The sequence below is a fragment of the Python bivittatus genome, unplaced genomic scaffold (assembly GCF_059951505.1).
Source record: "Python bivittatus isolate LINGU-HERP-01145 unplaced genomic scaffold, Pbiv_v1 ctg000700_np1212, whole genome shotgun sequence".
Classification (NCBI taxonomy): domain Eukaryota; kingdom Metazoa; phylum Chordata; class Lepidosauria; order Squamata; family Pythonidae; genus Python; species Python bivittatus.
In genome coordinates, this window is record NW_028277098.1 from 27145608 (window position 1) to 27162379 (window position 16772).

Sequence of the window (16772 nt, forward strand, 5' to 3'; positions counted from 1 at the left end):
CTGTTCCTACGGAGCAGCATTCGCCCAGAAATTGGAATGACCCCTTCCCTTTTGACATTTAGGAAGTATATTAAGTATTTAAAACAGCCCTGGAGTTTCATGATGCGCATCTGTATCACTAAAAGAAAGGTGAAGGAAGTAACTAATCTTTAGTAAAGTGACCTTGTGTTGTGAGGTTGATGAACACAGATGTGAAAATGAAGGTATAGATTTAGATATGAATGAAAGAGCTAATATGTATATCAGAAAATATGTATGTAGCTTGTTGTGAGAGGCTATAAAACTAGGAATCTTAACCGGCCATCAGAAACCCAAGAATGAATGAGAATGGTGATTGGTGTTTATCTGGTTAGAAATATATTTCTTTCAAAATCATGGTTTAACCATAAGTCTATTCATATGTACACACAGAAAAGAAATCAATCAAGAAACTTGATTTGATTGCTTATGATGAAGACTGAAAGAATTAGTGAAGGATACACAAGTGATGAGAAGTTCTGAATGTGGGACAGCCCACTATTTGCTAGTGGCAAGAGAGTATCTTGAGAAAAAATGGATATGGAAGAAAAGGGAGAGGTGAAAGAAACCAGAATGAAAGTGAAACTACAGTAAGAAGTCTCAGTTCTGTATGTAAAAGTATTAGAGGACAGATTAATTTCCAACAGAATGAAGAAAAAATGGACAAAAAGAAAAAATGTGGCAGCTGCTTAGAACAGAGTGGAAAAAATGAAATCACAGAATACCACAGAAGTACACCAAATTATGCTAATCAGAAGTATGGAAAAGGATGCTTGCTGAAATGAAGAGGAGACTGTGGATGAGGAAGAAAAAAAAACATAGGAGTGTGATTGCTGCAATCCCCCCTCCCCCCTGGGATTATCAAAAGATAATCGTAAGTATATAGAAACAGCAAAGAATGTAGTCAAAGGCAGCAAGGAACAATGAAGATTTAAAAGAGGCACACAAAATACAGAGTAATTTGGATGGAAACAAAGAAATGTTTTAGAAGTAGATGAAGAAGGTTAGACAAGGAGCCTCCAGAAGTGTGAATGAAATTAAAAATAAATAAATAAAATTAGTGTAATAAGACTTGGAATGAAAGTGAAGTGAGGGAATGCTAAAAGAAGTATTTTAGCAATACCTATAGGAATGATAGTGATTATGTCAAAACTAGAATTAAAAGAAAGCTATGAATGTTACTCTCCGAGAAGAAACATAATGAAGAATCAGTCATAAATGGGTCGAGAATATTGAAAAACTGTAAGGGTGCAGATGTAGATGGCCTGAGTGAATGTGAAAATCTACTGGAATATTAATTTGTTAAATATGCCTCTAAAGGTGCTGAAAGTATATATGATCAAAATTTAGGAAGTATAGTCTGGCATTATGCAGGCCAGGGTGTGTGCATCCCAGAATTTTGTTCTTCATTAGGTCACTGAGAAATGTATTAATGTGAAAAAGTTTACTGTAAATTTGTCAGTTTAGAAAAAAGTGTATTATAAATTGAAAAGGCTTAAATTATGGAATGCTTTGGACAAATATGAAGTTGCAGGTTGTTTGCTAAATGCCATAAGTGGAAATGGAAACAGTGGAAGTAAAGCATGTGTAAAAATAAATGGAACCCTTAGTGTTCAACAGACAGCAAGATGAGGATGTATGGTATCCTGTTGAGTGTTTAATGTATTTATGGATAAATGTATAAGGAATGCTTGTGCTGATGTTAGAAGGGTGTTGGCCAAGACATAAATGAACATTTATGCCTTTTCTGCCATTGCCCCCACCCTCCGGAACATCTTGCCCCCTGAGGTGAGATTGGCCCCCACTCTTCTGGCATTCCGGAAGGGCGTCAAGACCTGCATGGAGACCCAATGGGGGTTTGCAGTACTGGGGTGGTTGGTGGCTTGAGGACGCTCTCTCCGTCTTTTAGCTTTGTATATTTTTGTATAGATCTTATCATTTTTTAATCACTTTTTACTTGTAAGCTGCCTAGCGTCACTTATGCTGAGTGAGATGGGCTGCGTATAAATCTGATTAATAAAATAAATATAAAAATAAACCTACTTCTGTATACAGATGATGCTCTGTTGTTGGCTGACAACCTGCATGATATTGAGCAAATGTTAGATGGATTGTATTGTTGCAACAAGGAGTGTGGCAATTGTGTGTGATAGGGAACATGAAACAAATGACTGCATGTTATATAGAAAGGCCAAAACACGTGGGCAAGTGGGTGAATTTTTGTACTTTGGTAGGATGTTTACTAAAAATGGGGAAATGGATACATTTTAAGATATGCAAATATTGACAGCAAGGTCATGTACAGTATGTGGTTTGAGGAATGTTTAGTGCTTATGCTTTTTTACATTTTTATTTGATTTATATTTAATTTTATTATTTTATATTTTACTATATTTTTTGAATATGAACTTTTTAAAAAGACTTGGAAATGGCTTATATAAATGTGTGACTATGTATTGCTCCCCTGTCATATTCCTTAAAGTTTCCTTAACTCAAACATGTACCTTCTTGAGCTCACACAGCTATGGGGGGCCAGGAAAATATGCAGACCCCATAAGGAGCTGCCAAAAAGTATGAGCATGTTTGCACCAGATCTACAGTATCTTTGCCAGATCTATGGATCTGAATACTGCATCACACATCTCTAACAGAGAGTTACAATGAATTGATTTAAAGTAGATTTAGCTTTATGTCTCCCCCTGCCCCACTCCGTATCATCCCTGACATTCTTTGGCTTATTATTTCTTAAGTCTTGTTCTGTACTTTGCATAAAGCTACATTATGTGACTCTGTATTTTATTTTCCTAAACCCTGAACAGTATTCAGATGTCAAATATATTACAATTACCTCAACCTCTGAAACAGAAGTACTGAGAAAATGTGTATTAGCAACCCAATCATACTTTTATATATAAAAAAAATTAAAGATATGTTGAATTTCTCTTTTCTATAATATGGACACGGGGGGGGACCCTTTTTATTTATTCCTACTTCATGCTGCATCTGCTCTTGCCACTTTTACTGTTTTTACTATCAAGTATTTTTAATTCCCACTATTTCATAGTTATACTTACATTTTTTCATCCTTCTTTCCATCAGAATTTTCCCAGTTTCTTCATTTCTGTTCTTCAGCACACACATACACACACACACACACACGCACACACATACACGAGCTTACTGATATTAATTACACATGCACAATATATTACATTTGTTTGGAAAATAAATATAAATATAACTTTGGAAACTGTCTACACATCCTTGAGGCACAAAAATTAAATAGAGCACAAAGCCTCAAATTAGAAACCAAACCAAAATATTTTTAGATGATAATTATCAGATATCCAATTGCAATATATATATATATATATATAGCTTCTCTGATGTAGTGCTAGAAAGCAGGAGAGTGTGAGTTCTAGTTCTCCCTTAGGCAGAAAGCCCACTGGGTGATTTTGAGCCAGTCACTCTCTTTCATCCTGGGAAGAAGGTAAAGAAAGCCACTTCTGGAAAATGTTGCCAAGAAGAACGCATGGCCTTGTCCATGTTGCTGCCAGGAATCAAGAAGGACTTGAAGGCAAAATAAATAAATAACTGCAAGTCAACAAGTTCAGCTCTGCGACCCTGATTAGTTGATTACAATCCTCTGGCTGCCTGACACTGACAAGACCCTAATCAATTTCACACTGAAGACTTTTTTGCCTCCTAAACAGCTGGCAGTCATGACAGCACTAGGCAAACAGCTGGTGCTAGCACATTTCTTTTGATGTGTATTTCCCATTATGTGCCTGCTTACTCTCTTGTAATCCTTTCCTCTCCAATAAATGTAAATACAAACATCATTTCTCTTCTTGCTAATTATCCCATGACCAGGGTGAGCATTCCAAAGGGTGGGGAGTGGGGAAAAAGGGCTGTAAGATTTGCTCTTTTACCCTGCTTCCTCATAAGTTGAGTTCCACAAACCTTCCCTGTTATTTCAGCTCGTCTGGCTGTTTGAGGTTGTATCCTTCTGACTATAGAAAGCTGAAGTAAAATTGTAAGCATAGTCATGGTCACGTAAGTTTTCACTTAGCGACTACTTCACTTAATGACTGAGTTGCTGGTCCCAACTGCAGTCACTAAACAAGGACTACTTATATAGACTGTTGGGTAACAATTATTTTAGTTACTGATTCTACTTATCAGTAGAATAAATCTACTGCCAAATCAATACAGACTCATAGTTTACAAAACGACTGACAACACCCATAACCATTAAGATGTCCATGATAAATATAAACTGAAACAATAACTAAAGTAATAGGAAAAAACAAATACAATAATATCAACAGTTAAATCAATACAAGTACTTCAAAGTAAAATATATTAAAGATGGCATTAATATACTATTCCAGTGCCACAGCATCAAGAGACAACACTGGATCTGACCAAAAATTTAAATGGACAAACAATAATTCTGTCATGCTTGGTTCAGTTTCAAGCTGTTTCATCTCTGCAAGATTTGTTCACAATCACCTCTTCTGACCTTGCCCATGTGGTATCCAGGTCAGAATGAATTTGAGTGATGTTATTTATGAAATATTGGTCCAAAATTTCAGTCTGCCCCTCAGGCAAATCTGTCTTCCATCTTCCATCTATAGGTTATCATAGCAAGAGCTGTTGTGGATGCAATCAGGGCAAAAGCAAGCCCTCCTTGTTGCCTTTACTGCTATGGTATAGTCTTGAGTATAATCTCTTACCAGCATCCAATTCAATTCACCCCTGATCTTCCTCCACTAGAACTCCTCAGCAAACACAGTAAAAAGTAGGCTCAGAGGGCAATTTTGTCAAATACTCTGGACTTCTGTAAATTCCAGAGATCAACCAGGAGCTTAACCAGACTGCTTTTCAAATTACTGGGAATTTGAATTACCCCAAATTACCACAAAATTACCCCAAAAGCACTCCGAAATCCATGTGGATCCCCTACAGGCTTGAGGCAGACCTCTTAACTGGTCTACCCAACCTGTAGAAGCACTCTGTGGTGACAAATCTCAGAGCAACCATGGGCTGATCTGATTATGGCCAAGGACTCACTCTTATATCCTCCAATTTCAGATCACTGACCAACTGATTGGAACTAAAAACCAAACCAATGTGTGGCTGCTTATGTATGTCAGGCCCAGCCCATGACTGCCATGATTGCCACAAATTCCAAAACAATCCCAAAACCTTTTCCTCAGGTATGGAAGTTAAAATTCCCCAGTACCAAAAGCCTAGCCCTGCAATAAGTTCCAGGAAGTCAAGGAGAAACTTCGCAATGCAGCAAGATGAGCAGTACACAAGCAAGATTCCTAACTGTCCCACTAACCCAACATCACAAACAGACATTTACATACATAGCAAGACCATGCATTGTCATTAGATTATGCTGGACACTACCCCTCACCATCAAGGCTGCTGTAGGACTCATAAGCCAGCAGGACAATTTTAGTGAGGGCAACGCTGCCGTTCTCCCAAACCAGATCTCAGTAATTCATTTAAAAAAGGTGAAAGTCTGACCTTGAAATCCACAACAGCTGTAAATTGGGAAGGAACTTATTTACTGTATTACAACACAGCATTTAAAAAACTGACTCTGTGATGAAGAAAGAACGTAACAGATTTTAACTTCAAGGTAACCTCTAAAATCACCAGTTTTAGGTAATTGTTGCCATTACCAGTTTTAGGTAATCACCATTATCACTGCATTTTAACTATTATCATAATCTATGCTAATCTCTATGGCAACAAAGATAAGCATCAACTACAGCTGTTTTGATATGACTATGGATGTTTTAGACTGCTAACTTGTCAGCACACTATGAGTCCCTGCTTTTCTCACCATGGAATATGGATTGGAATATTGATATAAATCACAGAAGACACTGCTGTTTTAGCCGCCAGAAAAATAAACTCATCCTACCAGCATGTTACAGTAACAACAAATATGAAATTTAGGCAATTCCAAAGTTAATGATATTTACTTAATGATATATATTCAACAATGAACTTTAAGGGTATAAAGATAAGAAAAAACTTTCACTGATTCAGAATCTGAAGTATAAGGTCAGCTTATCCAATGCTACAGATCTGCAACTATCAACTCTCAATGTCAAAAACTGACTAATGATGTAGCCTAAGGAAAACAGTAGCATTCCTGCCATATAGTAGATTCTCATAATGTAGGTAGTGAGCAGGACTGCAGAACTAAAGTTTCCTTTTTGGAGGAAATCACTATGGAGTAAAAAATACCCTATATGTCATTCAAGCCACCAAATTATATACCTTGTAACTGAAATACAGAATTGTAATTAGCATAAAAGGAATTTCCACCATTCTTTTAAAATTTTGCAATTAATATTGTATCACAGTTAAGCATATTTTTAAGATTTATGAGTATAATTACTTTATTACTGTATTATTATACCAACATCATATTGTCAGATTGCCTTTAAAGAACTGTTCAATCAGATCATCAGCAAAGAACCTGCTGAGAACCTCTGTACAATCATGTTTGGGACTTCTCTGTGGTGGCACCTCACTGTGGAATGCTTTCCCCTCTGAAATTCAGGAGGCACCAATTATAACATATTCTAGTTGTCTCTTGAAAACTTACCTCTTCACCCAAGCCAGTATAGAATGATGGAAGAATGTTTATCCTTTTAGTGAATACATTTTTTAAAAAAACTAAATACTGTATTTTATTGTTTTGAAGTATTCTACTGCTGTTTTTACTATTAAAACATGCTTTGGCAGAGAAATATCAATATATGTAATAAAAGGCATAAATAATGATACAGAAGAGAAAGTTAACCATAACCAGATGACATGAACATTCCAAATTCTGATGCTTCCACATATAACTAAACAGACATGAAGATGGTTTTACATATGAACATCTGCAAGTAATGATCTGCAAATGTTGATAAAACCTACAATATTTAAAAGCAGGTGAAATGTTTAGGAATTATTTATTCAAAATGCTAAAGAATGTATCTGTTTCCATCTAAATTGCCGGTAAAGTTTTATATCTTTGTAAAAAAGAAAAAAAAAAAAACAAGAAGTTGCATACCTGTAACATCTTCAGGTTCTGCTACCACAATGTGAGCATTTAATTCCTGTAATTTATGGTGCAATTCCTCTAGCTTCTTGTTCGATTTTTTCAAAATGTTGTCTACATAAGCCAAGTTTTTTTTATCTGTAGTGACCTTCCTGAGGTTTTCTGCTCCTTCTTTGATTTTTAGTTCCTTCCTTATTTCCCGTTTAATTTGGTCCTTTACTTCATCCAAATTCTGTTGTACCATTGTGTCTGAGTAGTCCAATTTCTGTCCAATGTTCACATTCTCAGGAACAATGATATTTCGCACATCTCCCTACAGAAAGCAGAAAAATATAATATTAATTCACTCGTTTGCAAAACTGTGTGACTACTACCATTTGTCTTCAGACATAAGAATGCCACCAAAACACAGAGCTTCATATGCTGACTGACAACACTAATGTAAGTGGCAGATTTAGAGAATGTGTTGTATGCCTATTTTTTAACCTAAAATATTAAAGTTCCACAGGATCTGCAACACCGGAATTTTATTCTGATAAGCTTGAGAACCATTGCCTTAAGTATACAATCCTGTGTATACTCAAAACTAAGTCCCACTGAGTTACCTGAGAACTTTTCCTAGCTAAATGTGTATACCATATGATAGTTTAGCTGTACATGTTGGGAAATAAATCTAAACAATTATGCTATGTACTATTAATATATCGAAAGGAAAGGTTTGGGTTTTTTTTCTCTTTCTCCCACACACACCCCTGAAATACAGAGTCAAGTATGCTCAATTTTATATAACTATTTTTAGTTGGGTTAATTTTTTCAACCAAGTTTGGAACAAAAATTCCAACTGAATTCCAAGACATTTCAGTCTCTATGCCTAATAAGTCACGTACATGGACTAACCAAAGGTTGGCCACCACTTGTTTTTGTAGATAACCTCAATCACACAAACCTACGTGTCTCTGTAGTGATATCTCCTTTATATATCATCCCTACAAAGACAAAAACCATCAATTTTTTCCTAAACAATTCATCCTTGCATCTTTCTTCTAATTGCGTGAGCACATACATGTACTAACAAACAAAAATTAGATATGAAGGCACACAGTCTAGTATTATAAGACATTGATGAAACCTGCCATGTATTTCAGGTGCCAATTACCCATTAGCCCATTTAATACTGCTTTCCCACAATGCTCAAAACACTTCCTGTCAAAACAAATAATTAAACTAAGAGCTGAAGTCCAAATCCTAAATAAACCACTTTATAAGAATGTTAGTCATGAGATCAAAACTGATTAGGAAAAGGTAATCACATATATAATCTTGTACTATTATAGGTTACTCACTGGTCCATTTAGTAGTATTATGTCACTTGAACCATTACATGTTTTATGCAACAGGATGTTTGAACATTTGTTGATTTAGAAGAAGTGTATGATAAAGTGAATAGGCTTCAACTACAGACTCTTCTGCAAGCATCTGGAGTTGAAGGTTGCTTGCTGAATATAAGAACTGTAAATGATGAAGTAATAATTGTGTACGAATAAATGGAATGCTTAGAGAATGATTCAACAGGCAGCAAGATAAGGATATGTGATATCCCCTTGAGAGTTTAATGTATTCATGGAAAAATGCATAAGGAATGATTGTGCTGATGTAAGAAGGGTGTTGGTTGGGATTCAAATGCATGTATACTTTTTATACAAACGATTCCATGTTGTTAGCTGACAAACCCAGATAATTGTAGCAAATATATGATAGACTATGTTGCAACAACATGCATGGATTGGAGTACAGATCTGAAAATTAATGTATCAAAGGCAATGGTAATTAGGTTTAACAGGAAAAACTGAGTGAAAACTGGAAAATTATACATAAATGATGAAAAAGAACAACAATTTGTGCCCCTTGATAGAATGTTTACTAAAGATAGAGAAATGGATGGAAAATTTTTAAAACATGCAAACAATGGTAAAAAAGTTAATGGATAGTGTATGGACTGTTGCAAAGAATGAATGTTTGTTGAAAGAAGCAAAATGTGTGTAAGGATATGCTTCTGCCCTTCTAAAATATGGAAGTGTGAATTGGGAATCTTAGGTGAAACGTAAAAAGAAATTGAATACATTGGTAATGGAGTACTTAGAGAGTCATGTAGCAAAAGAAGAAGAGATAGGATCAAGAATTAATGGGTACTGAATTAATGTAGACTGAATACAAAATGGAGTGACACATATGAAAGAATATGTTGAGGTAGGTTTGGTCATATGGTAAGAATGAATGAGGATCAAATTATAAAACAAATTATATAAGTTTAGTGAATATGTTGAAAGGAAGGGGAAGGCTGAGAAAGTCATGGCTGGGTGGAATGATAAGATCATCAAAAAAAAGAAGTGAAAAATTTAGGGAACAAAAGGCAATGTGTAGAGAGGTCTATGGATGTGGTAGAATTAAAGAAGGTTTGTATGGCAAAGTATGGAGAGGTGTTGTGCAAATTAGTTTTAAACAATTTAGTGCAAAATTGTGTGGATGGTGTTGGTTAGTTTTAGTTATGTTTCCTTTTCTTTTTCTTATCTTGTGCCTTTAATCTCTTTTATTTACTATTTTACTCTTGTTTGTAATTTGGATAATGATGCTTACCTCAAAAGGGAATAGTGTGATAGGTATCCATATAAGTATAAATGGACAAGTCATATACACAGTTCAACCAACACATTACGTAAAATTTTGGGGAAATACAGCAATATAATTGATGCTGTATCTATTTTAATGAAACATTCTCATTCCTTAATTTAAGTACTTCAGAGGACCTGCAATTGCAACAGAAATTCCTCTCACTCTCCACACAACTCCCAAACTGACCTGGAAAGTCTGCTAACCCACTAATAGATTTGGGAGTTTATTCCAAAGAAAATGGAACTTTATTCCAAAAGCCACTTTATTCCAAAGAAAACTCTCTCCAGAGCTGCTGGTTTTCTAGTGAGAAAGTAAGTGGCAGATCCTTTTCTGTCAGTAATCTGAAGAAGGCAGGAGAGGAGAGGAGAGGAGAGGAGAGGAGAGGAGAGGAGAGGAGAGGAGAGGAGAGGAGGAGGAGATTGCTTTTTGAAGAGATTGATCTTAGCTGTTGTCTGCTGAAGGATTAGTTTTTTTCCTCAGCCACCTGATCTCATATCAACACACAACACAAGTTCACACAGCTCACATCTCAGTTCATAAAATAAATCAGAATCTATGTTACAAGTAGTTTCACTGACCCTAGCTTGCTGTCCAAATGACTAGATCCAGTCTTGTTGCTGCTAGCTTTGTTGATGGGGCTTTTCCCTTTACTGGCTTTCAGCTAGCCCTAGAGGAGACAGAAATGCCAAAAGACAAAGAAAAAAAATGGAGACTGTAAAAACCCACCTGAGAGGGAAAACCCACCCTCCTGATTGCCTCCTCAGCATCTGATTTCCCCAGGCTTGGTTGTCTCTGTCCATTATCTGGGTTGAGAGAGTGTGTGGTACAGTGGTTAAGACTCTGAACTAAGCCATGTTCTAGTCCATCCTGAGCCATAAAAGCCTGCTAAGTGACTTTGGCCAGTCACCTTGCCTCAGGATATTCCACTTTATAGGGTTTTTGCTGTGGGGAAAAATAGGAGGAAGGACATGTATGTGACCTTGAGCTCATGAATGAAAAGTGGGATATTAATCTAATAAACAAGGAAATATACTGGTTAGTTTTTCTTTAATTCCTTCAGTCTCTGAACATCTTGAAAATAACTTTCTCTGTATTCACTTCACTTTGGCACAAAGTTAAATAATCATTTACCACAGAGAGAAGGAAGAGAGACTATTGGACTAACTAATGATTTAGAAATTAACAGACTTTCTAAATAAAATATTCACCTTCATTTTGTGTAAAATCAGTAGGTGTTTATAAATAGATCTTAAATGGGCTGAACCTTGAATACAAGGATCTTAAGAAAATTGAGGTTTTTTCCCAGAATTTAGCAAACTTTGCAATAGCTTCCAATTATTTAGTAACCAGCACTGGCTGGAATCATCCATATAAGCATCATCTATGAGATGATGTTTGGAAAATCTTGTAAAATAGAATCACACAATTTCAGACTTATTGAGTATATTTTATGTCTGTCACAAATGGATGCCTGTTTATTAAAAAATACAAGACCATCCCAAAATCAATAATCTACTTTTCAAATCCTAACAATATTTGTTAAACCAGTATGAGTTACAAAATATTATACCTACTTTTCCTGTTTAGAAAAGAGTAGATCATGCAGTTTGCAAAAAACAGTTCAAGTGTGAAATCACCTATGTAGAGCAGTGCTGTGGGGCCTCTGGCCTGAAGGCTAGAGTCAGCTCACAATGCCTCAACCAACCTCTCAGCCACAGTCAAATCATTTACTGGCACACCAAGGAAAACAGAAGAATCTGGCGATTTCCTTTAAAACCAATTGTTTTCCTCTATATTTCATATGCTGTTTACATGCTTATGTGTATGAATTTTTTTATTTTATTGTTACCCACTCAAAGTTGGTGAGCGTTGGGGTAGGAAATAAATATATAAAATACTGGATGGAGAAAAAGACAGGCACTTTTTTCTCTATGCACTCTACAAGCGGAGGAAGGAAAGGAAAAACTATTTTTGTTTGGAATAAATCACAATTGGCTTGGTTTGCACATCACATTAAACTATAGATATTCATAATGTTCCAATCATAAGGCAGACATTTCATGTATTCTAAGTTTGAAGCCAATGTGTTTTCTGAGAGTTTTGTTTCCAACTCAGAATACATGTTTTGTCCTGAACAAGAAACAAAACTTATTTTGAGTGTTCTCAGTGTTCTGAGCACTGCCACTGTGCGCTTCCTTAAGATATTTATGTGGATTCACATTAAGCTGAAATCAAGGAAACCTCATTGTGTCTTAGCCCAATGCAGCAGTGCAACCACAGAAGAGAAACTGCTGCTTTGGTCATGCTTTCTTCTGGCACATGGTTTCCAGAAAGTTCAAAGCAAACCAATATACCTTTAAGATGAAGAATAACAATGAAGGACGCCATTTAGGCCACTGAGGAATCCAAATTAAAGCATCCCAGACAGAAAGCTATCTAGTCTTTACCTGAACATATATAATGAGGCGGAGCCCACCACCTAGGTAATTGTCTCTATTGTCAAACTCCTCTCACTGCTTTTTTCTAACATTTAGTTAAAATCAGCCTTCCCAAAGGGGATTCATCATTCTATGATCTGCATTTGAGAACAAGAGAGAGCAGGTCACCTTGTTCTAGGTGACATCCCTTGAGGTATTGGAAGAGTGCTATCATACTACCCCTGTTGCCCTTTCTCAAGGCTCCTTCAATCCCTCTATACAGGGCTTAGTTTCTAATACTCTGATCAGCACTGTTTTCATTCTTTGTACCCTTTCCAATTTGTTAGAATCTTTCTTAAAATGGGTTGCCCAGAACTGGACATAGTACTTGAAGGGGGGCTGACCAAAGGAAAAGAGAATGGAACAATTACAAGGGTCCAGGGTAGAAACCAGGAGATTGTGTGTTCTAGTCCCACTTTAGGCATGAAAGCCAGCTGGGTGACCTTGGGCCAGTCACTCTGTCTCAGCCCACATCAGGCTCAGGCAACAAGCCAGTCATTCAATTCCTGTTGCAACCAATGGATCAACATTCGGCTGATCCAGGAAAAAGACAAAAAACAAAAAAGCAGACCCTGCGCCTGCAGGACAAACACTAGGAAGAAAATTAGGAAAATATACATTTGTTGACATAGCCCAAAATTGTATTGCCTTTTTGCAGCCTTATCACTCTGCTGGTTCATATTCAATTTGCATTTACTCTTTTGCAAGTACTATTACCAAGCCAGATATAACCCACCCTATATCTGTTTATTTGATTTTGTTTCCTGAGCGAAGAATCTGAAACTTGTCTCTGTGAAATTTCATGTGCTATTTTCAGCCCATTTTGCCAACCTAAAAAAACAGTGTCAATTTTTATTTCTGTCTTCTAAGGTGTCACATAACCTACCCAGTTTTGTATTTTGATAAGCATAAGTTCTACTTCTTCATCCAAATCAGTAAAATACTGAAGAGTAAAGGACCCTGGACTGATCATTGTGGCCCATGCACTTGATACCTCTCTGCCACTTGATAGATAACCCTTTTGAGAAGAAAATCTTTTGAGAAGTTTTTGTCTCTTCTTTAATAGTTAACAATATGCCAAAGGCAATATATTTAAAACATTTTGGAACTATTTCTCTTTTCCTGAACAAAACTCTGAATAATATTTTAATCAAGCACAGTATCCTTGAATGCAATAGCCCAATTCATACATTAATGTAAACTAAAGATCAACATTATGGAAACAATTGTTTTGAAATCATAGAGATTATGACAAATTTCATTTCTTTTATGTATACACACACACACACACACACACAAACTGAGATTCTATTGGCAATTTAAAAAACCAAAAATGCTTTTTTAATATCACAAAAAAAAAAAGAAAAAAAGAAAAAAAACCCATTCCTCATTACCAAGGTTTCTTAAACTAGGTTAATTTCAATAGGAGCACTTTCCCATTCAAAATTTTCTGAAGAACTGGACTAGAGTTAATTTTGTTGTTGCTATTGTGTGGACGTCAGAAAACTAGACCTATTTTTTCCTCATCTCAGATTCATATGCCACCCTGTACAAGTCAAAATATATAATAGCATGTAACACAATATAAAATATAATCTATATAACAAAAATATATTCCTAATACAGATTTCTTTTTGTTTCATATCTTATCTACAGAAATGTCTGAACTGAAAGACTACTGCACTGGAGAAGCAGCAAATGTATATACAGAGGAAGACTTAATTACAAGTCGTATAGCTAGTTGAGCGAGTTTACAAGGGAAGTACGTATGACTCAGAATGAAGTCTATGCCACTACACAGATCCCATAGAAAATATGGAAATAATAAAACTCCAACAGTTTAACTGTTTTAATGGACAAACTGTCAAATAAGGTTGCGCAATACTTTGAATTCAAAGGGAAAATTGTGTTTTGGAGCATGCGTGGGTATGCAGGTAGCACCTGTTGATAATTTCTTAATCCAAATTAATCTTTTTTGAAGATCATGTTGCACTGCACAGGCCCAGGAGAAGATGCAGCTGCTTTAAGGTGTTGCTGACAGATGTCACATGAACATCCTATATGCTCTAAACACCTTTAAATCTGAAGCTCTTAACAGCCCAACAAACACCATGCATCATAGTATAGTATACCTGTATAAATCAAAAGAACAAATTGAAATAAGAGAAAGGTTTAACATTATTGCTTACTACTAAATAAGACAGCCGCTAAATGAGCCACCCCTCATTTAGTGGCTATCTCATTTAGTGATTGTTCACAAATACAATGCTAATAATAAAATTTTTTAAAAAATCATTTTCTGACCAATGCACGCATTTTTGCATTTTTGACCAAATTTCATGCTCTTAACAATAAAAGCCTTCAGTGTGAAACTAATTAAGGCCTGATCCATTTCAGGCAGGAGCCCCAGTGGGTGGGAGGGTTTTAATCAACTAATTAAGGTCATAGAGCTAAGCTTGTTAACTTGCAGTTAGCACTTTTTAGGAAAGCACTGTGCTGCAGGGAAAAGCAGCTTGGGAACAGATAGTTTGTGGACTTCCAGGGAAGCAATGGCAGACTGAAGACTCGCGGAGCTGATGACTGTGGTGGAAAGAAGAGCTGTTGAATGGATCAGTTCCTCGGAATTCCTTTCTGGACCAAGGACAGGACCAGGATTGCCCACAAGTGCTCCATACAGTGGCTCCCCATGAGGAGACCGTAAGATAGGGGTCTCTGGTGGGCTTTAGAGCTCTGGGAGCTGGGGAAAAGTAATCTCGCCTAAGCAATAGTTTGGCACCTTTGAAAGGATACTGGGTTTGCATACTTCCTTTTTTAACCACTTTAGAAAATTGCTTGTTAATGGCTTTTTGGATGTTAAGAAACTTCAGAAGGGGAAGTTTCATTACACTGGGTGAATTTCCTTCTATCCCTGATGAAAGAAGTTTCATGCAAGTTTAAGGACTTAAAAAAAATTGAATAAATGGCAACAGGGTGACTAGAACGTTGATTTTGGAAAGTTATAAACGGATTAAGGGGCCAGATGGACTTGAAATAAGGTTTTTAAATTAATTATAAGAATACTGCCTATGGGTTGTTTAAAATTTTATAAAACTATATATATTTTGAAGATTTTGAAACTAACTGTAAGAAACTTCCCCATGGGAAAGTGTTGTTGATTAGGAAAAAACAACAACGAGATAAGCAGGGACTTTGAAGGTTGATTAGAGGGAACCAGAGAGAATTAAAGATTATAATTAAAGGAGAAGACACCCATTAATACAGACTGTGGAAGAATTCAAGGATTTTTGGAAACAATACACTCAGAAATTACTTTTAAGAATGTCTGCTATTATAAAAATAGATTTAAAAGAAGTTATGGAAGAAACAGATTTTACTGTATAAAACAGAGATTGACACTGATTTGAATGCGGATCTGAAAATGGATTTTAAAATGTCAAGCTATAATGATATGAAAAATTATGTTACACTGGATTTACAAATGAAACTAGTTGATCTCAATAATTAAAGGGGACATACAAATAATAAATCAAAACAGTGACTTAAATAGCTTTCTTATCTTGGATTTACAAAAGAGATGTGTTAAACTTGTGAAGGAGTTTCTGAGAGGAAACAAAGAAAATGGTAAGAAATCATCTTCTGGGACACTATTTGAAGATATTAAAGATCAAGATTCTTAAAAGTAAACAAAAGGAATACAAAGTGGGTTTATTTGATCAAGGTTAAAATATAGATGTTGTTTTTGGTAGCTCTTAATGGACTTTTTTTGACTAGGACTGAATGATGAGGCTTTAAAGATTTCTTTATAGATAAGAGATAAAATATGGAAAAAGAGTTTTTTGCTGTATTTTTAGAGAAAGTGATAAGTTACTGTGTTAAAAGTAAAGGAAAGGAATGTAAAACTGATTTATTTAATAAGGCTAAAATATATGTTATTATTTCTGGTAACCCTTAATGGACTTTTGCTAATTAGGACTGAATGATGAGGCTTTATCATTTGTTTATTGATAAGAGATGAGATATGGAAAGAAGATATCTTTTGTTGGAATATCAGAGAAGGTGATAAGTCACTGAAGTAATTTGTACTTGTCTTGATGGAAGGGGTAGTCATTTCTTTATCTTTTTTCTTTATTATTTTTCCCTTTTCTCTGCACTTTTTATTTTTCCTCTTTATATTCTTCTTAGTTTGTATTAGTTTTTTATCTTTCTATTTGTAAATTTCAATAAAAATTATTATTAAAAAAAGGAAGAGGTAGCTTATTTAAGCAATCTCTCCTCCCTGCCAGGGGACAAGAAAAAAAAGGGGGGGGGAGAAAGAAATGGGCCAGGCATAGGACACTGTACGAAAGAACTTTATTTGAATGAGATGGCAGCAACCAGTGATCTTTGCAACATCTCTCTCTCTCATTCACGTGCTTGCTTAGTGACCATTTCACTTCCGATTTATGGAATGGATTGAGGTTACCAAACAAGGAGAGGGTGTACTGTAAGCCTTCTGAAGTAGATCAGGTCAAGAAACAGACACCACA

The 16772-nt window shown here is 35.8% G+C and overlaps 1 protein-coding gene across 2 annotated transcripts in view; it reads right to left on the reverse strand.

The window, feature by feature from the left end:
- PKN2 (protein kinase N2) overlaps positions 1–16772 on the reverse strand; it is a 62073-nt gene that overhangs the window by 33344 nt on the left and 11957 nt on the right. The window contains exons 2-3 of one of the 2 annotated variants that reach the window (XM_025163668.2): positions 10348–10436; positions 7112–7412 (exon numbers count right to left, since the gene is read on the reverse strand). In XM_025163668.2, coding sequence (XP_025019436.1) covers positions 7112–7343 — 232 coding nt within the window. In that variant the 5' untranslated portion in view covers positions 7344–7412; positions 10348–10436. The remainder of the gene's footprint in view (positions 1–7111; positions 7413–10347; positions 10437–16772) is intronic. The other variant, XM_007423639.4, reaches the window with a different exon arrangement.